The sequence below is a fragment of the Lithobates pipiens genome, unplaced genomic scaffold (assembly GCF_037356315.1).
Source record: "Lithobates pipiens isolate NorthernLeopardFrog02 unplaced genomic scaffold, aLitPip1_a1.2 Scaffold_18, whole genome shotgun sequence".
Taxonomy (NCBI): domain Eukaryota; kingdom Metazoa; phylum Chordata; class Amphibia; order Anura; family Ranidae; genus Lithobates; species Lithobates pipiens.
This window is the reverse complement of record NW_027507758.1, coordinates 270,168,121-270,191,810: the sequence shown is the minus strand read 5'-3', so window position 1 is coordinate 270,191,810 and position 23,690 is coordinate 270,168,121. Positions and strand designations below refer to the sequence as shown.

Here is a 23,690-nt window from a genome sequence, read left to right as displayed (position 1 = left end):
AGAAAGCAAAAGAACATTAGGAATGTAAAAAGATTATAGAGTACTATACTCAGTTTCCCTTTTTATTGGGGTGTTTGCTATTAAAAAAAAGACTACAAAAAAAATAATTTTTTCAATTGTTTACACACTTTTATTTCTTTGAAAATCTTGGTTGATAAATTTCTTTGCTATGTACACAAAACAGATCAAACAGGTAGATTATGATGCAGTGATTGGGTTAAGGGGCATATGAGACCATAAACATGCACTCATAAGCAACAGTCACACAAGCCAAAAGCATGTTTATAGAGAAACTGAACTCTGGAAGCTGTGCTGGAAAAGGTAAGAAGATGCAAGGGACTAATCGCCAGTGTTGCCTATGGTCTCCATGTGCCAGTCTTTCCCCCATTACTGACTTACCATGCCTTGTTCTGCACTGTTCTTGCATGCTCTGCTGGGGTTTTTTTTTTCCGCCTTCCTCTGGATCAATTGTGGGCATAATATTGGGTATTTGGATTGTACGATTATTTTTTATTTTATTTATTTGTTTTTAAGGTTGAACTGGATGGACTTGTGTCTTTTTTCAACCTGACTAACTATGTAACTATGTAACTTTGTGTGGAGGTGGCCATTTTGGTAGAGGTAGGGTTTTGCTTCCTTTTGGCCAAGCCTCCAGTAAGGAGAACAGTGAACTACACAGTAGCGTCAGAGGCAACCGTGCTTTGGATCTCACATTACAGATTTACAGCTATGAGACTGTAGGTACAGGAGTTTCTAGACACATTTACATACCAGGAAATGCACTGAATGAAGAATGGTAAAAAGGTACATTTTTCAGGGTACTGCTTAGTCAGGTATTTGTATGGTGCCATCAAATTACGCAGTGCTTTACATACTATATATCAGTCACTAGCCTCAAGAAGCTTACAGTCTAAGGTCCCTAAGTCACATGCATACTATGACATAATTGTAGCACACTCCTTGTTATGTTACTAGTAGAATTAAGGCAAATTTACTTTTTGTCTTCTCTGTATCTAGTGGAGCCAAGTTGAATTGCGTTTGGCTGTTCTGTGTTCTGCTGTTTGCAGGCTCAACTACTTCCCCTGCTTTCTAGTAAGTTATAAAATGTAGTGGTTTGGAAGATACAGACTCTGGACTTGCACATCCATACAGCCTCATCCATTCCCTGGGAAGGGTCCTTGTCTTGGTAGGAAGACTCAGTCTGGAGGTCTGTGGCACGCTTTGTCACTTAGCTGAAGTCCGCAGGGGGTCAATGAGGTCCCAGCTCAGGGAGAGCTGAGGGACCTATTTTTAAAGTTGCTGAGAGCAGTTTGGAGGAAGTCCACTGAGGATCTGGCCCGGGGGCTTACAGTATAGAATCTGGCTGGTACTGGAGAAAAGCATCCAAGTACACAGAGCACAGTAGTAAAGTCCAGAGTGAGAGAGAACCTAGTTACTCCTCTTGCTTAACCTTTGGGAAGACTATTCCTGGTTGGCTTAGGATTGCTTTTGCATTGGAGGTTCCTAAACTGTATGTTCGAGTACCACTAGTCACAAAGAGGATTCACCCTGAAGAGTTCAGTTATGACCAGACAGTGTCTGTAGCATTTGGCTTGGAGTATCCCAAGGCTCTCACCCCAACCAAGTTGAATCACCTTTAAACTATAAAAAGATATGCACTGCCTGTTTCTTGAGTTGTGAGACTGTGGAGTTGCTGTGTGCCTGGCTGCTATATACCTAATAGGGAATAGAATCTGGGACAAAACTGCAAGACCGGTCTGTGCTTCATAATGAAAGGCAAGGTGGTTGAGGAATGGTATGTTTCACCTAGCATGTTTTTTTATGTGGGAAACTAAGGTGGAATGTGGTCCAGGTTTTTCAGACCTCCTTGGCAGGGTTCTATTTTGTTACATATATGGGGGTTGGCAGTAAGAAAACATAAGACTTTTTTCTTTACATTGAAGAACCAGCATACGGGCAGATGAAATAGGTCAAGCAGTTTAAAGCGGGAGTAAACCCAGTTTCAAAATACACTTACATTCCCGGCATGCCGAAAATGCTAACTTTCACATTGGTTGTGTTCTCAACCAAACTTTCAAGCCATCCAATGTCTGGTTTGATAACTGATCACATGTGCAGCATTATGCCAGTTGAAGAATCATTAGAGGCTAAGATGGCAGCTTCCTTGACTGAAAATGATAGAAGGGTTTACTTCCACTTAAATTTTTTGGGTTTTGGTAACAACAGAAAAACCTAGTAGTGAGTATAACAGTACCAATGGATCATTCATAGATACATATTTTTATGCATTTCCATATGTTTGCTGAAAAAACATACATATGTAAATATACATATGCTCAACTGCATATATCTTGACTGTGGTAGGATGGCATGATGGTCATGATGCATTGCATGAGGCCAAGATAGTCTCTTATACACTTTTTACACAGTGCAATTGATGTGGCCAAGATGGGTCTTATGCCTTATGGGTTTTAAATAGAATGGTACATTTATTCAATAGCACTCTTTTCAAAACATTGAAGATCATGGTGATCCCAAAGAACAACCTGACTCGCTCCAGCATGTCTTTTACCCCAGAGGCTTTTAACCCAAAGACGAAGCCACAGTGACTGGGAGGCTATATATTATTTAGCAAGACAAGGAAGGGAGAGTACTCCCAGCATATAGTGGTATAGCATAGTTTGTTTATTGACTCCCGGTCTCTCAACATGTGAAATTAAGTGATTAATGGCATTTTGCTGGGTGAATTTCATTGTATAAACTAGATCCTGGTAGAATATCCTGTTTCCATTCAGTCATTTTGAAAGCTGAACTTTAGGCAAACAGCTAAACACAGATAAAATACATTTAAGGGACCTAGTGTACTTGCCAATGGAACTGTATTTTTGTGCATACATTTTTAAGATTTACACAGATTTCTTACACCACGCAGCCCTGTCTGTGGAGTTGCACTGCAACTGATTGGCTTCTTGTGCTGCTTCTTACTCTCCCAGTTTGGGCTATACTGTACAGGGACTGCAGAAGGCTGTAACCAAGTCAAATGCTGGTACTTACACTGCTTGAATAAAAAATTATACTAATAAAAAAAGAATTGTGTGTTAACGAATTCAGAGCGACATTCATCTGTTCATTTATATTTGCCTGAAGTTTAACTGCTTTAAGTGGATCTGAAAATATACCACAAAAATCCATTTTACCTCCATGCACTGATAAAAACTATGAAGAATGTACATACTTCATATGCAGAGAACTATATATTCTCTCCTCAATGTTATCCTGGGTGGTAGGAAGATATACCTGTAAATATCTACATCTGAGTTCTGTATATTAATTCGCAAATTTCATCAGGATATGGGAGCAGGAAGTGTTGGGAAAAAGCTTTTTTTCTTATAATTCCAGCTCCACTTTTTACAGATTTTTTTGGTAGCATTCCCAAATTGAATATGTTGTAAAGAATGAATCAATTACATTAAGTCTAAAATTAGACTATATGTATGGTTATGACTATATGTATTCTGACAGGATGGTCATTTGGACTGGATTTGCAGTTTTCCCACTGGTTGGCAAAACCCATTTTGGGACCTGGAGCCAGGAGATTTCAAAGAGGTTTGGGAGGAATGAAATCTCCAAACTTGGAACCAGGGTCCTGAAGCCCCTTAACCCATCTAGTTAAGAATCCTGGGTGACCTAAAACCCATTTACCACTGAGACAGGGCATTGCACTGTCACATAATATGTGTATACATGTACGGTTATAAGACTCTAGGTATGGTTACTAGTTACTGAGACTATATGTATGGTTCTTCTTCCTACCTCTTTCACAAAATACTAGTTGCTCGGCTTTCTGTAGCTTATACACTGTCTGGATCACTGGACTGGATCAGGCATGCAGATTAGAAAGTCAGAGGAAAGTCAGAACTGGAGATAAGAGCACAGGAGGAAGTCCTGCCTGGCAGGGTTTTAAGGGTGCCAAGATTACTAAGAGGTTAACAGTGAGTTTTAGAATTGCCCATACAGAGCAAAGTAACTTTGCAAAGGGGCCCCTTGACCCCCTTATACTCGCCTTGCCTGCGCTCCCTCATAGAGGGGTGATGTCCCTTGGCTCAGGCCTAGTGATTGGCTGCTTAGCTCAATCGCTGTCAGAGGGGAACAGGCCATATGGCCCCATACCTAGAAGCCCTGGTAGGGTCATCAGCTGCAACGGAAAAAGGAGCTGTGAAGGAGCATGGGTAAGGTGAGTATAGGAGGACCTTTGCAAAGACACTGTTACTTTGCTCTGTATAGGCAAAGTGACAATTTACTTTTGTTCCACTTTCTCACATATCTGCTTTGCTGCTTGTATTTATAAGTAAAGCAAATAAAAATAAAAAATACATTCAGGGGTTTTGAATTCTGCTTTGTTCCAAGCCTTGCTGTTGCACCCCAACCTCCTCCCAGCCTCTACATCAGCATGTACTTTTCCTCGCAGCCTCCCAAAGAGACCTTTACTGAGGCTGTCAGCAGGTGTGGGCAGAACCTAAACAGTGGCACAGCACTTTGTAAATCAAATTCTGTCATTTGACTTTCAGTGATTATATGTCAGGATTACAATTCACAACCACTGTGTGCACATTGCAGTTTACTTAGCAAGGGGCCTCATCTTTGACTAAAAAAAACATGGTGTTGCAATAAAAAAAAAAATGTAAGTGTTTGCTGCGGTGGACCGCCTGAGGGCAGAGTCACTCTTAATGTATAAGTATAAAGTCATAAAATCAGTGAAGGTATTTTGGGTCAGTGGCTCAGAAAACTTTAAAGCTAGAGTTGGGCGAACAGTTTGGACCGAGCAAAAGTTTAGGCTGAACATCGCCTGTTTGCCTGTTCAGCGAACATACAAATTTGCGGAGCACTCAGTGCAGGGGTGGATCCAGAGTCTAGTCTTAGGAGGGGCACTGCCAGAAAATAAGGTGTTGCTTACGTAACTGGATGTAATGTATAATGCAGTGTACAGTGTGCAGAGGTCAGTAGTAGACAGGGAGGTGTACAGATGTCAGTAGTATGTAGGGTAGCGTACAGAGCTCAGTAGTAGGTAGGGTAGTATACAGATATCAGTAGGATGTAGGTTAGTGTACAGATGTCAGCAGTAGGTAGGGCAGTGTACAGAGGTTAGTAGTATGTAGGGCAGTGTACAGAGGTTAGTAGTATGTAGGGCAGTGTACAGAGGTTAGTAGTATGTAGGGCAGTGTACAGAGGTTAGTAGTATGTCGGGCAGTGTACAGAGGTCGGTAGTATGTAGGGCAGTGTACAGCGGTCAGTAGGATGTAGGGGAGTGTACAGAGGTCAGTAGTAGGTAGGGCAGTGTATATAGTTGTCAGTAGTATGTAGGGTAGTGTACAGAGCTCAGTAGTAGGTAGGGTAGTATATATATATATATATGTATATATATATATATATATATATATATATATATATATATATATATATATATACAATGGGGGGGAATCGGGAGGGCATACACTGGGAGGCACTCATAATTCTTTAATGAGTTAAATTTCTTACTGGTCTACATGAAAAGAAGATACAATCCCATTTGTCAGCTAACAGCACCTCTCTGCTAAGCTGCAGTAACTCAGCTGACTCAGCATAGAGCATACCTCCAGGAACATTCACTCGGCTCCCTCCGCTTAGCTGCTCACACCTCCCTTTTCCAGACGAGCGTGATCTCGGTTAAAAGGGCACACCCCCATCCCGCCCACTCAAGCAGCAGCCTGCAGAAGAGAGGTTAAAAAACTGCTGGGGGAGGTACAGGGGGAGGTACAGGGGGCGGAGAGTGCAGTCCCAAGGTTTCTGCATAGAAATTTATGCTTAGAATGGCTGCGAGTTGTCCCGAATGCGGCTCTGGTTACCCGGGCCTGCTCGGCCTCAGAGTCTGTAAGATTTTCTCAGGGGAGCAATTGCCCCGTTCCCCCCGGATCCGCCCCTGGCTCAGTGGGATGTTCGCCCATCGAGCTCCACACAATGCACTATGTGTTGCACAGTGCATAGCTGGTTGTTAAGGAGCGGGTCGGGAAACCAGTGGCTGCATCCTTAACAATGGATAAGTTATCAGCTGTCAACAGGCTTCCTCACTGACAGCTGAAGGAAAAAAAAACATTGCTGGCAATAGTGAAAACAAATGGCCTGGGTCCTACATCCCCACCCCCTCCATATGTGAATGAGTATGGGGTACATTGTACAGGACAGGAGGTGGTTTTTGTCAATTCCTTTATTTAAAAAAGTAAAAAAACAATGTCCCCCGATGTAGATTCATCGTCAGTCATGTCGCCTGCCGCTCAGCCCGCAACGAAGGCTAACCGCCAAATGCCTGCTCCACTGTTTGACAGTTCTTAAATAGATAAGGGGCAGGGCCACCAGGTGACATCACCTTGTGACGTCACCAACTTGCATATAAGCCTTCAAATTAGGCACTTTTGATTTTTCAAGTTCAGGTGCCATAGACTTTAACAGGGTTCAAAGTTCTGAACTTTTGCGATGTTTGAGAGTTCTGGCGTGTAAACTGTGTACAATGACCTAGGTAAACTAGTAAGTGGCCTTTTGGACCACTTTTTGCCAGTTCACCAAGGCACCAAACAAATTCAAACATATATTTGGTAGAGTAAGTATTGGACTTTACTGTGTTAAATCATTTGTTAAATCTCTAATGTAAATGACCACATCCTCCATACAGAATCTTCCACTTTATTTTCACTTTAAGACCCCTTTCACACCACACCGCCCTTTGCGTCGGCGGTAAAACGCTGCTATTTTTAGCTGCGTTTTACCGCTGGATTTGCGGCGGATTTCGGCCGCTAGCGGGGCTCTTTTACCCCCCGCTAGCGACCGCGAAAGGGTTAAAACCGCCGGCAATACGCTGCAATAGCGGCGTTTTGCCGGCGCCATTACAGCGCTGCCCCATTGATTTCAATGGGGAACAGCGGTGGAGGAGCGGTAAACACACCGCTCCTTCACCGCTCCAAAGAAGCTGCTGGCAGGACTTTTTTCTGACGTCCTACCAGCGCACCGCTGTAGTGTGAAAGCCCTCTGGGCTTTCACACTACACACAATGGTGCAGCTTCTTTAGGGCGGATTGCAGGCGCTATTTCTAACGCTATAGCGCCTGCAAAACGCCCTGGTGTGAAAGGGGTGAAAAGATGTTGATTGGAGTAGATAGTAATATTTCAAGGTCAGAAATAGCTAGGATTCTATATTTACTTTCAATTCTTACTAGATAAACATGTGAGCTGAGGTATAATCTTCAAGGAGGTTTAGTCATACAGACACATTATAGCCTAAATTAAAATCAACAATATTAGAAGTATGGTAATTTTAATAAAATCCGTATTTTTTTTGGAAGACAGAAGCAAACCAAGCTTCCAGGAGAAAAATAAAAACAGCAGGCACAGAGAAGTATGTTTTGGATTCTTACAGCGAAACAGAGTTTTCCTAGATGAGTTGTCATGTTAATTGCTGAATTCACCCTGGCAGGATGTTCCTTATATTGACAGGCAATGAGTAGGGATAACAAAGCCTGTAGGACATAATAACCGAACTGGTTTAGATCATTTGCAAACTACTTCAGTCATGCCATTGGCTTATAAAAAAAAAAAAAAGATAACATTGAAATAGGTATTGAAAATTTTCATTTTTTAGGCCAATTTTTCTTCGGACAGAATTGTATAAAAATAAAATATATTTTGAGATTTGTGAGTGAAATGAAATAGTGGGCCAATGGATTGTAATAGTGGACTTTGGGAAGTGTCCTTTTTATATTTTCAAGAAACCACTAACATTTCACAATTGTATGCCAGACTTTGCTGTTTTTGGATATTTTACATTGAGTTAGCAAGGTTAATAGTAAAGTATCAGTGCAAAAAAACAATAGTTTTTAGTGGATGCAAGAGAATTAAATTGCTTAAATGCTTCTTTTGTTTTGTTTTTTATGTATTGCGGTGGTAAGATTTTTCTGTTCTACTCTGATTGTTAGGGTGCCAATAGACATATAAGGGCAGTTGGACTTCCAAATGTGTTCCAACCAACATGATGCAGCAGCAGTTTCTGAATGATGCACAAACAGGGAATCTGGGTTCTTGTGGGTTGTAGGTGATTGCGTTCTCATGTTTGTGTTTAGCTTTAAATTTGTAATCTACTATTTCTCATTAATACTGTAACAGGAGGGGTGTGTTTGCCTAGAAATGCCCTTGTTGCAGCAAGAACTACCAAGCCATCTATCTTTTTTTTCAGGAGCCACAAGTATGATAGCCTCTGTCTTCCATGATCCTATATTGTTTCTCAAATGTATCTACAATCTTCGGTTGAGCATTTTAAGGTCTATATCAATCAATATTTTGCACTGCAATGGACTGGGTAATTTAGCCAAATTTAAGTTGAAAATTTTAGAAAAATGTAAACACGCTCAATTAAAAACGGCCAACAAATAAATAGCTAAAACAGACCTGTTTCTTACCTGGACCATGAAAAAATAAAGAGCAGTTTGATAGCAGGCACTGCTTACCACAGTGTAGTACCTGGTGTAAATGCAGTCAATTGCCAGCCCACCCTTTGTTACAGTAAGATGAGGAATTTTTGCAGACTCAGGAACATATCATGGTGGTAAGGAAGTATAACCAATACATAACAATAACCAACCTGATTTATATACCTGAAGTATTTTAAAGTTAAATTTAGACTTCTTACAATGTTTGCTGTAAATGTAACTTGTTATTTAGCAGTCCAACCAGAGCCCAGGTATGCTTTTCGTGCTAATTTCTACATGCATTATAACAACCCGTCCCGGTCCTCCCTGAAAAAACTCAATTTAATTACTACAGTAGGTATATAAATATTCACCCCCCCCCCCCCATAAATAATCACATTTTGTTGCTTTGCAGCCTGAAATGAAGACAGGCACAGTTTTTGTTTTCTCCAGCTGTGTTTACTCAATGCAACTTATAACATCCTAGTGAAAGTTATAACACCATTATGTCAGAAAAAATTAAAAAAATAAACAGAATTGCTGAGTTGGAAAAAGGATCACCCCTCTTCTAAAAACGACTTGTAAACTCAATCAGGTGTAGCTAATCACCTTCTCAATGCCACACAAAGCCATCTGACTTTCAACTGTGATCAACTGTGGTTCTTTTGATTAGCTCAGCATGAAAAGAGCTTTCCTGGAGCATTTTAGTCCCCGATAGTGCAGCTGAAGCAAATAATCAACTATGAGTGGCAAGGCACTGTCAAAAGATCTCCAGGATAAAGTTGTGGACAGGCACAAGTCAGGAGGTGGATAAAAAAAAATCCAAGGCTTTATCAATGCCCAAAAGCACAGTGAAGTCTATTATTAGCCTGGCTTTTTTTCAGCAGGAACGTGGGGGAATGCAGTTCCGGCACCTCTTGGACTGACTGTATGTAATGGCAAGGGGTGCTGGGGTGTGCTGCAGGATATTGATGCTTACTGCTGGGGATCTATTTTTGCAAGGGGGGTCTATTGTTGCTGGTGGGGGACCTATTGTTGCTGGGAGGGTCTTATGTTGCTGAAAGAGATCTACTGTTGGGGGAGGGGGTCTATTGTTGGCAGCCAGACAAACTATTAATGCTGGCTGTGTGGAGATCTGTTGATGCTGCCGGGAGTCTATTGTTGCTGGCGGGGACATTTTGTTGTGGTTGGTCCATTGTTGGGGATCTATTGTTGCGGCCTGCAGGGCATCTATTCTGCTTTTTTTGCTATAATTACCAAAATTTCATACAAATTACTTAGCACCTCAAAATGATACTTGGTTCTATATTTTCTAAATGGGACGGTACTGGGAGGTGGGTAGGGGCGGAGAAAAGGGGTTACTCGGAAAGGGGGAGTTCCTGCACCTATTGTCTGAGAAAAAAAGCCCTGATTATTAAGAAGTGGAAGGTATTTGGTACAACACAGACCCTCTCTGGATCAGGGCGTTGCTCCAAACTGGATGGAAGAGCCAGGAGAAACTGGTCACAGAGGCTACCAAGAGACCTACAACAACTCTAAAGCAGTTGCAGGAATTTATGACAAAGAGTGGTCATTTTATGCATTGGACAATAATATCACAAATTCTCCACAAATGTGGCTCATATGGGAGGGTTGCAAGAAAAAAAATACTCCTCAAGAAAAGGCCAAATGCAGTCACGACTGAGCTTTGCCAAAACACACCTTGAAGATTCTGAAGCCACATGGAAAAAGGTGTTATGGTCAGATAAACCTAAAATTGAATTATCTGGTGTAAATCCATTACAGCTCACCATTCAAATAACACTATTCCTACAGTAAAACATGGAGGTCATAATATCCTGTTATGGGGTGTTTCTCTGCAGCAGGGACTGGAACACTTGTCAGGATAGAAGGCAAAATGAATGGGGCAAAATATCGCCAAATTCTTGAGGAAAACCTGCTGCCCTCTGCCAGAAAGTTGTCAATGAGAAGAAGGTTTACCTTTCCAACATGACAATGACCCAAAGCACAAGTGGTTGAAGGAGAAAAGGGTAAATGTCCGTGCATGGCCTAATCAGAGCCCAGACCTAAACCCCATAGAAAATCTGTGGAATGACTTAAAGACTGCAGTTCACAAACGGTCACCATCAAACTTAACTGAACTTGAGCAGTGCTGCAAAGAAGACTGGGCAAATATTGCAAAGTCTAGATGTACAAAGTTAATAGAGAAATATCCCAACAGACTAAAGGCTGTAATTTTAAAGCAAAAGGTGGTTCAACAAAATATTGACACAACTCAGTAATTCTGTTTTTGAATTTGCTTTATTTTTATAAGTTGCACTACTAAATACAATTTAAAATTCAATAATAATAAATACATAAAGCTGTGTCTGTCTTTATTTCAGGCTGCAAAGCAAATCAACAAAATGTGATTATTTTAAAGGGGGGGGGGGGGGGGGTGATTATTTTCTATACCAGCTGTATACATACTTTTTTCCTGAAATTTTGAGGCTGGTCCAGTGATACCACAGATACCACAGATCATTCTACATTTCCAACAGCTGGTTATGCTTCCTCCTGGAATGGGCAGTGCTTAAATACTGGCATGTGAGTGCCGCTTATACCAGGAGTACTATATGATATTAGACACCATTATTGTGTGCCAATGCATAATATACTGCATAAAACTTCCTAGGTCACTCTAAAACCATTATGTTACTACATAGGGCATCTTAAGGCACCACATGGTCATAAATCCATCCATGTTGCAGTTTGTAATATACTTCATAAGACATCTCAGGACACCCCGTGGGCATAAAACCTTTCATATACCAGGGTATTGTGTATAAGACATATTGATACATTCTGTAGCCACAAAGCCCTAAATGTGAAAATGCATTTGTACTGCATTAAAGTTTCTGTGACATTCATACTGTAAGACTCTAAAATATTCTTTAGGCATATTGTTAGGACCTGTTAGGATATTCTGTAACCATAAAGCCTTTCATATGACATACCATTGTATATAACTTAAAACATTCTGTAACCATAAAGCCTTATATGTGACATTGCATTCTTTACATAATAAAACACTTGACCACATTATGTATGCATTAATCCTTTCATGAGGCAATTTTTCTGAAAATAAGATCTGTCAAAATATTCTCTAGCTATAAAGCCCTTAACCAGACACTGCATTGAGTACTACATAGGTCATGGAAGGAAGGGTAACCCCTGGAAGTCGCACATCTATGATGTTCTACTGCAATGAATGGAGTGGCAACTTCAGCCTGGACTCTGACCAGGCCACGCCCCCAACATGTTTCACTGCACCACCTGGTGCTTAGTCACAAGGATAGGAAACTCCTGCGTATCGGAAGTATTTATGCATCATCGGTATTCACTCGTTAGGTGCAAAAATGTAGCAGGTGTGTGTAATTGTGATTGGTGTTAGTATGGAGGAAAGGATCTATAAGTGCAATTTAGCCTAGAGTGCTACCCTGTGTGCAATATAAACTATTGTGAGTGCAAGAAAAAAAAATATAAACATTTATACTACCAATTGGGCCAATAAGCAAAACAACTAAGGCCGTGTACACACGGGCGGATTGTCTGCCCAACTAAGTTCGTCAGACAATCCGACAGACAGTCCGTCCAACATTTGAATGAACGGACTTGACCACACACGATGAACAGACAGTCTGCTGAAAGCTTGCACGATGAAGTGTACAGCACGTACGACGGGACTAGAAAAACGACGTCCAATACACTGCAATGCAACCTTCGGCCGTGTAAATCCTTTCTGAGCATGCGCCATACTTAGTCCGTCCAACTTGCCTACACACGAGCGGACTGTCCGCTGAAACCAAGTTTGGACGGACAAAACCAAGTTTGGACGGACAAAATTATGGAAATTCCGAAAGACTTAGTCCGTCAGACTGTCCGCTGAAAAAGTCCGCTGAAGCCCACACACGAGCGGATTGTCCGCTGAAACACGGTTCAGCGGACTAAGTTGGGCAGACAATCCGCCCGTGTACGCGGCCTAACACATTTTATTAAAATATATGCAATAAAAATAATTGTTTTTGATTCATGTTCATACTTAAAACTATGTTTGTGAAGGAATATGTTTTGTTATTGTCTACAATTTCATGTAGAAAAAGAGGAGAAACGGATTCCCTAATAGTTTCAAAAGACACTCAATGTTGTGCAGGAGTAAATCCTATATAGATCTTATACATAACGATGTGTTGAGTATGTAAATATATGAGTATGCGGTGAGAACTATTTGTGCATAGACAGCTGAGGCAAGTAGGTATATCAATGTGTTAATAGCTCAGGCACTGTTGATTCATTCATAATAGTGAGTAATGTCTCACTCGTAGTTAAGACCTCTAGGAATTCTTGTATCCATCCTAAAGATCCAAAAAAACTCCCTTTTGCAATGAAGGGAGAATTGGTCTTCACCACGGATCAGACAGTTGACTTTTTCAATAATTTGGAATGTAAAGGTCTGTATATTTTGTTGATAAAATCGGTTAAAGTGTTTCGCTATGTTCGTATTTTTGTTGATTCTAATATCCGACAGCTGATCTGTAATTGCGCCACAGGTGATAATGTAAATTATGTATTTAGTGTGGCAATTGACTAACTGTTTGATAGTTATGGAAAAGCCATTGGAGTGTGAGATTATAGTATGGGGATCGGTAAAAGATTGCAGGTGGAACACCTGGTAGCATTGCATCTATATAATCCAGTGGTGTTCAACCAAGTAATAGTGGTTCTATTGGACGTGTATATACTAGGGGAAATCATGTTGCCTATTGTTGGTTTTTTTTTGGAACATATCTGATCCCACCTCTTAAGATGGTTTTGTAGCTGTCATCACTATGTAAAATGGAAAGGTGTCTTGTAATGTTTTTTATTTCTGAGAATTGCAGACTGTAATTGGTTTAAATCACTTCTTTATTAAATCACTTGTTTTATTTGATGGTCTAGTGTCTTGAGGCAAATCATTGGTCAGAAGGTTGGTTCTATCAAGGTTTCTGATTTGGCAACAAAGCTTTTGGACCATTGGTTTTCAATATCCTCGTTCACAGAGTCTCTGTTCAAGTAGACCTGCTTATCTATCATAATTGGTTAGGTAAGAACAGTTTTGTTTTGTCTGGATAAACTGGCCTTGAGGTATTGCTTTGATAGTGTGGGGCACATGACAGCTGGTTGCATGCAGTAGAGAGTTCTTGAAGGTGTTTTTTTTAATGAACGTACTTTGACAGTCTTGTCCTGAATTGATCCAAATAGGGTGAATTCTAGAAAGTTGCTTTCAGTTTGGTGTTCTTCTATGGTTAACTTTAAGTTCAAATCATTCGTGTTGAGATAGTCTCGAAACCCAGTGGTTGAGAACTCTTGTTTTGTGATAAAGATAAAATCATCCATATAGCGGTAGTATGAAATGATTTTATCTCTTTGGGGTTTGTCTGCATTGTAGATATGAAGCGCCTCCCACCAACCCATGTACAGATTCGCATAGGTTGGTGAGAATCTGGCTTCCATAGAGGCAAAATAAAATAGTTGTGATGGAGACGGTATGAGATGGCTTCCAGAATGAACCATTTTAGTTGATGAATATTCTGTATACATGTACAGAATAGCAACTTCAATCCTAGATTGTGGGGTATAGACAAGTATAGGGACTTAAAATCACATACTATCCATTTATGATTTTTTTCCCCATGAATGACCTTCTAAAGCCTGTATGGCGTGTTTTGTATCCCGGAGATGAGAAGGTATCCTAATGACTAGGGGTTGTAACAAAATGTCTGAGGTAGCCCAAAGGCTCCCCAAGGGAGCCAATGCTGGCCACAATAGATTTCCCTTGAATGGGGACATCATTTTTATGAGCCTTGGGCAAATAATTGAATATAGGTGTGACAGGATGGGAGGGGATAAGCAGGGGATAAGGTTGGTACCCTCTGAAGAGTTCAAAATGCCAATGGTGATAGCGTCATCTAATATATGCTTCAGACGTTGTGTGTAGATATGGGTGGGATCAGAAGATATACAGATGTAGGTGTTTGTGTCTGAAAGTTGTCTATCCACTTCCCTAAGATAATCCTGGGCATCCAGTATGACCACTGCTCCTCCCTTGTCAGAATTGTTTTATGACAATCCTGGTGTTGCCCTGTAAATTTTTCAAGCGTGTCCTTTTTCTTTCTGTGTAAGATTTTGGAGGTTTTGACGTGTTGTTCATGGGTGTATTTGTCGACCTAGCCAGGGCCATGAGGTCTTGTTCAATGGATCTTTGAAAGATATCCATCTGTTTGTCCCCAGTTTGTATGGGGTAAAAGTTGGATTAACCGTGGGAGGTGATGTTGAGGCAGTCTTGTGTTTTGATTCTATCATCTACCCAGATACCTGAGTATCCAGAAATGTCTAATGAACTCATGTCATTGATCAAACAGAAATCTTGAAAGTTGACCTCAGCACCATCCAAAGGGGGATTGCCAGATGGAGGTTTTAGAGTGGGGTCGGTGTATTCCAGGTCTGTGTTAAGGAAGTGTTTCTTAAGGGTAAGTCGACGAGCAAAGTTGTTCATGTATCAGGGTAGAAAGGAAATCAAAATTAGTAGTCAGTGCAAAATTCAGATCACAGGACAGGACCTTCAATGTTTCCTTGGATAGCGTTTGGTTGGAGAGATTCAAAACAATGGAGTTGTCATTGGAAATTGGATGATGGCGTTTTTTTCCCCCTTCTTATATTTTTCTTTTATTCGAATAGTTGTGCCCTCCTCCCTCTTCCTTTGGGGGTCTCTAGGTTTTTAAAAATTTTTGGGGGGTTGGGATTGCTCTCATCTGAAAAAAGTGTCTTTAACCACTTAAGGACCGGAAGTGTCTTTAACCTTTTTCCGACCCTGTCACGCAGATATACTGCCGCACAATGGCACTCCTTGGCAAAATCGCATGCACTCTCTAGTTGTCGGCCACCAGAGGGCGCACCTGCTGCACGGTGGGGGACCCAATGCGCGTGGCCAGCGGGCACAGAAAGGCGCAATCACATGCACGAGCGCCAGCAAGGGGATTTGTGTGTTTACTTTCCTCTGTGCTGTCAGAGGAAAGGAGCCATGTAGTTTCTTCCTTCTAAGTAGGAAAAACGATATGGCTCCTCTCCTAGTCACTCTCATCCCCACAGAGTTAGAACATGCTGAGGAAACACACATTTAACCCCTTGATTGTACCCTATTGTAAATCCCTTCCCTGCCAGTGACATTTACACAGTAATCATGCATTTTTATAGCACTGATAGCTGTATAAATGCCAATGGTCTCACAAATGTGTCAAAAGTCTCCGATCTGTCCGTCGCAATATTGCAATACTGCGAAAAATCACAGATCACCGCCACTACTAGTAAAAAAAAATAATAATAATAAAAATGCCATAAATCTTTCCCATAGTTTGCAGGCGCTATAACTTTTGTGCAAACCAGTCAATATATGCTTATTGCGATTTTTTTTTTTTTTTTTTTTACCAAGAATATATATTGGCCTAAACTGATGAAGAAATTCGTTTTTTAAAAAAACTTGGGCATTTTTATTATAGCAAAATGTAAAAAATATAATATATTTTTTTTAAATTTTCATTCTTTTTTTGTTTATAGGGCAGAAAATAAAAACCGCAGAGGTGATCAAATACCATCAAATGAAAGCTCTATTTGTGGGGAAAAAAGGACACAGATTTAGTTTGGCTACAGCATTGAATGACCACACAGTTGTCAGTTAAAATGACACAGTGCCAAAGTGTAAAAAGTGCACTGGTCAGGAAGGGGGTAAAATCTTCCAGGGCTGAATCGGTTAATGACCAGGCCATTTTTTGCGATACATCACTGCATCAGTTTAACTGACAATTAGGTGGTCAGGCTACATTGTACCCAAACAAAATTGATGTCCTTATTTCCCCACAAATAGAGCTTTCTTTTGGTGTTATTTGATCACCTCTGTGGTTTTTATTCTTTGCTGTATAAACAAAAAACAGAGCGACAATTAAAAAAAAGAATTTCTTTATCCATTTAGGCCAATATGTATTCTTTTACATATTTTTTGTAAAAAAATCGGAATAAGAATATATTGATTGGTTTTCGCAAAAGAGGGGATAGATTTACGGCATTTTTAAATTTTTTACTAGTAATGGTGGCAATCTGCGTTTTTTTTAGTGGGACAGCGACATTGCGGCAGACAGATCGGACACTTTTGACACATTTTTGACCATTGACATTTATACAGCGATCAGTGCTATAAAAAAGGCACTGAATACTGTGTAAATGTCACTGGCAGGGAAGGGGTTATTACTAGGGGCAATCAAGAGGTTAAATGGGTTTCCTGGGTTTTTCAAACTGTGGGGGGATGGGACTGACTGGAGGATGAGAGAGATCACTGTTCCAAATTACTAGAAACAGCAGATCTGTCTCTCCTCCCCTGTCAGAAAGGGGATCTGTCTGTTTACATCAGTGTTTCTCAATTCCAGTCCTCATGGCCCACTAACAGGTCATGTTTTCAGGCTTACCATTATTTTGCACAGGTGATTTGATCAGTTTCACTGCCTTAGTAATTACCCCAGCTGTTTCATCTATGGGAAATCCTGAAAACATGACCTGTTAGTGGGCCATGAGGACTGGAATTGAGAAACACTGGTTTACATTGACAGATCTCCGTTCTGGCTCTCTGTGGAGAAATTTAAAATAATGCATTTGGGTGGCAAAAATAGGAATGCAATCTATACACTGGGGGAGAACCTCTGGGGGAATCTAGGATGGAAAGGGACCTGAGGGTCCTAGTAGATGATAGGCTCAGTAATGCCATGCAATACCAAGCTGCTGCTAACAAAGCAAACAGAATATTGGCAAGAGACACTTGAGAGGGGATATGATTTCAATATAAAAATAATATACTGGTGACCCCACAATAGGGATAAAACTTTTTCGCAAAAGGGAGTTTAAGGGCCGGTTCACACAGCGAGGCGAGGCGAGGCGACACGGCTCGCCTCGCCTCGCTCCCGCAAGTCGCCCCCGTTCTGTACAATGGAACCGTTCTGAGAGGAGCGACTCGAGTCGCTCCGACTCAGAAAAAAGGTTCCTGTACTACTTCGGGGCGACTTCGGGGGCGACTTGCATTGACTTCTATACAGAAGTCCTCTGCAAGTCGCCGCTGAGCTCCCCGCAGGTCGCGGCGAGGTAAGTCGGAGACGCCTCGCCGCGCCTCGCTGTGTGAACCGGCCCTTACAAGACTCATGGACACTCATTAAAATTAGAAGAAAAGAGGTTTAACCTTAAACTACGTAGAGGGTTCTTTACTGTAAGAGCGACATGCTTGTGGTATTCCCTTCCACAGGCGGTAGCCTCAGCAAAGGGCATTGATAGTTTCAAGAAACTATTAGATAAGCACCTGAACGACCACAACATACAGGGATATACCATGTAATACTGACATATTATCACACACATAGGTTGGACTTGATGGACTTGTGTCTTTTTTTCAACCTCACCTACTATATAACTATGAATCGTTCAGGGTTTATTTTACATCATATTGTTCAGTGCCAAAAACTGACTTGCTTCTGCTGGTTCTGTCCATGAGTCTGTGTGAGTGTCTAGTGGAATTGGGTGGTGAGGAAGGAGACTGTGCCATGAGGTTTAATATTTGGTCAGATTCTGATCTGATTGGTAAGGAAACGGATAAACTGAGGTGATAGTAGTCCTACTGAGAAACAGCATTAGGATCTGCACGCCGAGTGTGGTGGTGGACAGCCTCAGATGGGCTACCAGGATCCGGGCAATGAGGTCCATGGCTCCCCCCTTCCCCTGTTGGGATGTTGAGTTGGTACAGAGGAGCTCGGCCACAGTGGACTCCTTATGCTGTATGAATCTGCACACAATGGGAGTTTGACCATTGTAGTGTTTTTAACTTTACAATATTAAAGCTGATTTACACTAGAGCGGCGTTGCAATCTCTTCTTTTGTGTTTTTGAATTGTTTTACACAATACTGCATACTCCCCTCTTCAGATCAGGGTGAAATATTACTGCTGCAGAACTTGATGTATCAGTGTCTTGTCCACGACTTTTTAGTAAACAAGAAGTCTATACTATGGAGCGTCAGATCAAAAATGGTTGGTGTAGACCACTAAAGAGACAATGCATGGCAAAACATTGTAGACATAACCATTGGGTTTACTCCTAAAATTCTGAGCTATCAACAGAGAATTCATGTTCATTTCTTTGTACATTATTCAAGAAAGCACAAATTTCATTTCAAGTCCAAACATTGATATGTATGCCCCTGCATTTGAAGATGTATATCTTTTTGACAAAGGTGTGTATATTGGAAGAGTATGTGTCAGGTTACAGCTAAAGTGGGATCTTCATTGTCTTAAAATAACATACTAAGTAAAAAATAAGCCTTTTAATTTGTGCTATAAGGCATCTTAACTTTCTTACAATAATACCCTTACTGATTTATTTCCTCGCCCAACCAAAGTGTTTACATTCTGAAAACTAAAATGACTAATTGCATTAGTTCTGAAATGCATTTAATATGTGGGTGGTTTGGCTAAACAATAAAGCTCACCCTTTGGCCAACTTCTGCTAATGTTGTGTTTGGTGAGCACTGATTCCGTGCACGCGTGTTTGTACTTTGGGCTTTTGTCTGACGGACATGTGTACACGCGATCAGAAAATCTGACAACAGACGCTGTCTGCGGAAAATTTATAAGCCTGCCATCCAACGTTCGTCCGCGGAAAATCTGGCAATTGTCTGATGGAGCGTACAAACGGTCAGACTTTAGGCCAACAGTCTGTCATCACACAATTTCCAGCGGAAAATCCGATTGCGTGTACGAGGCTTAAGACCCTTATGTAGCTGAAAACAGAGGTCATGTAATTAAAAAAAAAAAGTAAGAAAAAGTTATTTATAATGTTTTTGTTATATCAATACACAAATAGTTTGCCTTTCATTTATATTTAAACTGAACTGGTTATTTTACAAGGTTCGCATATACTTTACGTTTTCAAAAATATTTCCTTTTTTTATTCTTTAACGACTTCGCGCCCGCGCTATATCCAAAAGATGGCTACAGCGCGGACGCTAACTTTAGTGTTCTTTAGTGCAGTGGATTACAAAAGTCTGAAATCTAAACACAATCAAGTACTTAAATTCATTGTTGTATATTTTTACCTTGCTGGAGATCAGCCTGAAACAAATTTGGATTTTAAACCAGCAAAAATACAACGGTAATATGGAGAACAGAATGTTAAAGCAAACCAGAGTTTTTAAAGGGTAACGCCATTTTTGTGGGGGAACAAAATTGTATATAAAAAAAATAAAAAAAACATAAAGGGTATACAATCACGACCCAAGTCATATTGTAATTGAATATTATTAAAAATTACTTTTCCCCCCCATGAATAACTACATGGGCTCCCATTTGGGTTTGATTCTTCTCTACTTTTTCGAATCGCAAGAGTGATGCACTACATTGTTGTTTAGACGATTACCTTTCACTTTTATTTTTTCAACTAAGCTGTGGTCCCTATGGGAGGGTTCTTTACCTTTCTGTTTTGTTTTCTCTGTATATGTAAAATAAATAAAACAGGGGAAAAAATATATACTTTGCCCTTTTAGTCTGCAGATCTATAATTTTTTGTAAAATGCAATATGGCTACCAGGAGGTGTTCTATACACAGATATATCATTTCTTGCTTGTGTGATTGGCTCACTGATTTTCCCACAAATCTGCACTAAGATAGAAGTCAGATTTTGAGCATCCCCTTGCAAATTTTTTTTATTTTTGGTGAGATGCTCCCAAAGGGAAATCACACCTAAAGGGATGCCGACCTTAATGATTTTTTAATTGGAGCCCTGCAGGTGTAGCAGTTGACTTATTATTTTAAAACCACTCACATGCAGATGCACATAGACACAGACAAACAGCTATTCCTTCAGAATAACAAAAGGTAGGAATCTTCAACAAAATTTGGTAAAATTCTTGCAATGTACATAGATCACCCAAAGGAATTTTTTTTTCTCAACAAAAGTGGAGTTACACTTTAACCACTTGCCAACCAACCGGCAGCATTATACTGTGGCAGGTTGGCACGATCCCGCGAACCGTCGTAGCTGTACGTCAGTGGGATAGCAGGCACGTGCACGAGCCCGCTACATTGCGGGGATGCCAATGCTTGTGACCGCGGGCACGAGAAGCAGAACAGGAACGTGTGTGTGTGTGCACAAATCCCTGTTCTGTAAACTGAGGAGAGGCAGATCGTGAGTTCCTAATAGCTAGGAACCACGATCTGTCATCTCCTATAGTCAGTCCCCTCCCCCTACAGTTAGAACACAAAGTCAGGGAACACAGTTAACCCCTTGATCGCCCCCTAGTGTTAACCCCGTCCCTGCCGGTGACATTTACACAGTAATCAGTGCATTTTTATAGCACTGATCGTTGTATAATTGTCAATGGTTTCAAAAATGTGTCAAAAGCGTCCATCATAATGTCGCAGTCCTGACAGAAATCGCTGATCACCGCCATTACTAGCAAAAATAATAATAATAATAAAAATGCCATAAATCTATCCCCTATTTTGTAGTTGCTATAAATTTTGCGCAAACCAAGCAATATACGCGTATTGCGATTTGTATTACCAAAAATATGTAGAAGAATACATATCGGCCTAAACTGAGGAAGAAAATTAGCTTTTTAAAAATTAGGGTTATTTATTAGGATTATTTATTATAGCAAAAAGTACAAAATATTGTGTTTTTTTTTTTTAAATTTCCACTTTTTCTTTGTTTATAGCGCAAAAAATAAAAACCGCAGGAATGATCAAATACCTCCAAAAGAAAGCTCTATTTATGAGAAAAAAAGGACGTCAATTTTGTTTGGGTAGTGTTCCACGTCCACGCAATTGTCAGATAAAGCGACGCAGTGCCGAATCGCAAAAAAATGGCCTGGTCATTGAGCAGCCAAATCTTCCAGGGCTGAAGTGGTTAAAAAGCGGTAACACAAATGCCGATGATGGTTACCTACTTATTGTAATGGGAAGTCTCACAAACCACAGACAGTAATAAAATCTGACAGGATCTAGCTCTTCTCCTACATATCCAAAACTTAAATTACATTTTGGGTCCTATTTTAAGACTAGCATAGAGTAAATGAGAATTTGCTTAACATTACTTGCCTTCATGTACCGGCATGGACTTTGTATTAGCGTTATTAGTACTGCAATTTACAGTACCATTTGTATGCTTTATTTCTTTATAGATCTCCTGGACACTCAGCCACTCCAGGAAACAGATGAGGAATTAACAGCCGAAGCTGAATTTGCTGAAATTATATCTGAGGAAGAGAAGGAAGAACTAAAGAATGAATTAGCAAAGGTAGCGTTCCTTTTCTTTTGTGAATCTAAAGGTAGCTAAAAACAAGGTGCTAATAAACCTAAAAGCAAAAATGTATTCTACATTGCATTTAATTTCTTAAATGTGGTGGCTGCATTCATTTTTTTTTTTTTTTTTTAGGCTTTTTAAAAAAAAAATTTTTTTTACCTGTTGATCCACCCAGTAAGTCTATTTTTCAACTTTGTTTAACAGACCAAGCTGTCCAGCAAAAGTGTCAGAGTTGAGACAGACCATATATTACTAACAGGAGTGCTTGCAATATTCAGCTTTTATTCATTAATGTACAATTTTTATCCAAAAAGGAGAAGGCTGGAAAAATATTAGCTGGAGTGACACTAATTTGTTAGCCAAATGTATCTAAACCTGCTAGTTCATTTAACATTACCCTCCCCCCAGATTGACAATGTTGATGTTTAAAGCCTCGAACACGTGATTGTTGACCAACCGAGCGTCTGATTTTTGTCCAAAGGGCACGTGCCAGGACTTTGTCTTGCATACTAATGGTACACAATTGTCGGCCAACAAACATGAATGTAGTCACGTGCTACGAGGAATTTCAGCTCTTGAGTGCCACCCTTTGGGCCCCTTCTACTAATTTCGTGTTTGGTGAGCATTGATTCCGAGCATGTGTGTTTGTACTTTTAACTTTTGTGTACTGAGGATATGAAAATCAGACAACAGACCGCTGTCCGCTGAAAATTTACTAGCCTGCCATCCAACATTTGTTGGCTGAAAGTTGGACAACAGTTGTCAGAAGGAGTGTACTAATGGTCAGATTTTAGGACAACATTCTGTCAGACAATCCCCTGCCAACAATCTGATCGTGTGTACGAGGCTTAAGGCTGCATTCATACTTCAGCATTTTGAATCTCGGGTAGATTTGCAGCAAATCTGCCGGCGATTTGAAAGTGCCGAATGTCAAATCGCGAGACTCACATTTAAGATGCCATTCATTTGAATGACACCTCAAATCGCAGTGCGGGTCTGCTGTGATTGTCACATGATAAATCACGGGAAGCATGTCGCCCCCAAAAAGTTCAGGAGCTACTTTTGGACGACATGCTTCCCGCGATTGCAGCGCAATGTTTATCGCAACAGATCCGCACCGCGATTTGAGGTGTCATTCAAATGAATGGCATCTCAAATGCGAGTCCCGTGATTTGTCATTCACTCATCGACGCTTTCAAATCGTGAGCAGATTCGCGGCAAATCTGTCCCCAATTCAAAACATTGATGTGTGAATGCAGCCTAAGGCCCCTTTCACACTGGGGCGATGCGGGCGCCGGCGGCAAAACGGCACTATTTTTAGCGCCACTTTGCTGTCGTTTTAGCGGCGGTATTTGGTTTTACCCCCCGCTAGCAGCCGAGAAAGGGTTAAAACCGCCACAAAGCGCTGCTACAGCGGTGCTTTGCTGGTGGTATAGCCGCGCCATTCATTTCAATGGGCAAGAGCGGTATACACACCGCTCTAAAGAAGCTGCTAGCAGGACTTTTTTTACCGTCTTGCCAGCGCACCGCTCCAGTGTGAGGAGCGGCTCTTTCAGGGTTCTTTGCAGGGGCTATTTTTAGCGCTAAAGCACCCCAGTGTGAAAGGGGTCTAAGGGTGGCTCTGTCCATGGAGTGGAGCCACCCTAAGCCCTTGTACACGCGGTCGGAGACTCCGACGGAATGTGTCCGTTCGGACCGTTTTGTCAGATATTCCGACTGTATGTGGTCTACATCGGACTGTTTCCGTCGGAGTATCCGACGGACCAAGTTTTCCAACTTTTTGGTAAAATTTTCC

At 40.9% G+C, this 23,690-nt stretch overlaps 1 protein-coding gene across 4 annotated transcripts in view; it reads left to right on the top strand.

The window, feature by feature from the left end:
- The window catches only part of TPD52L1 (TPD52 like 1), a 177,545-nt gene that overhangs the window by 50,741 nt on the left and 103,114 nt on the right, over positions 1–23,690 (top strand). For all 4 annotated transcript variants that reach the window (XM_077486951.1, XM_077486949.1, XM_077486948.1 and 1 more), the window contains exon 2: positions 21,774–21,889. In XM_077486951.1, coding sequence (XP_077343077.1) covers positions 21,774–21,889 — 116 coding nt within the window. The remainder of the gene's footprint in view (positions 1–21,773; positions 21,890–23,690) is intronic.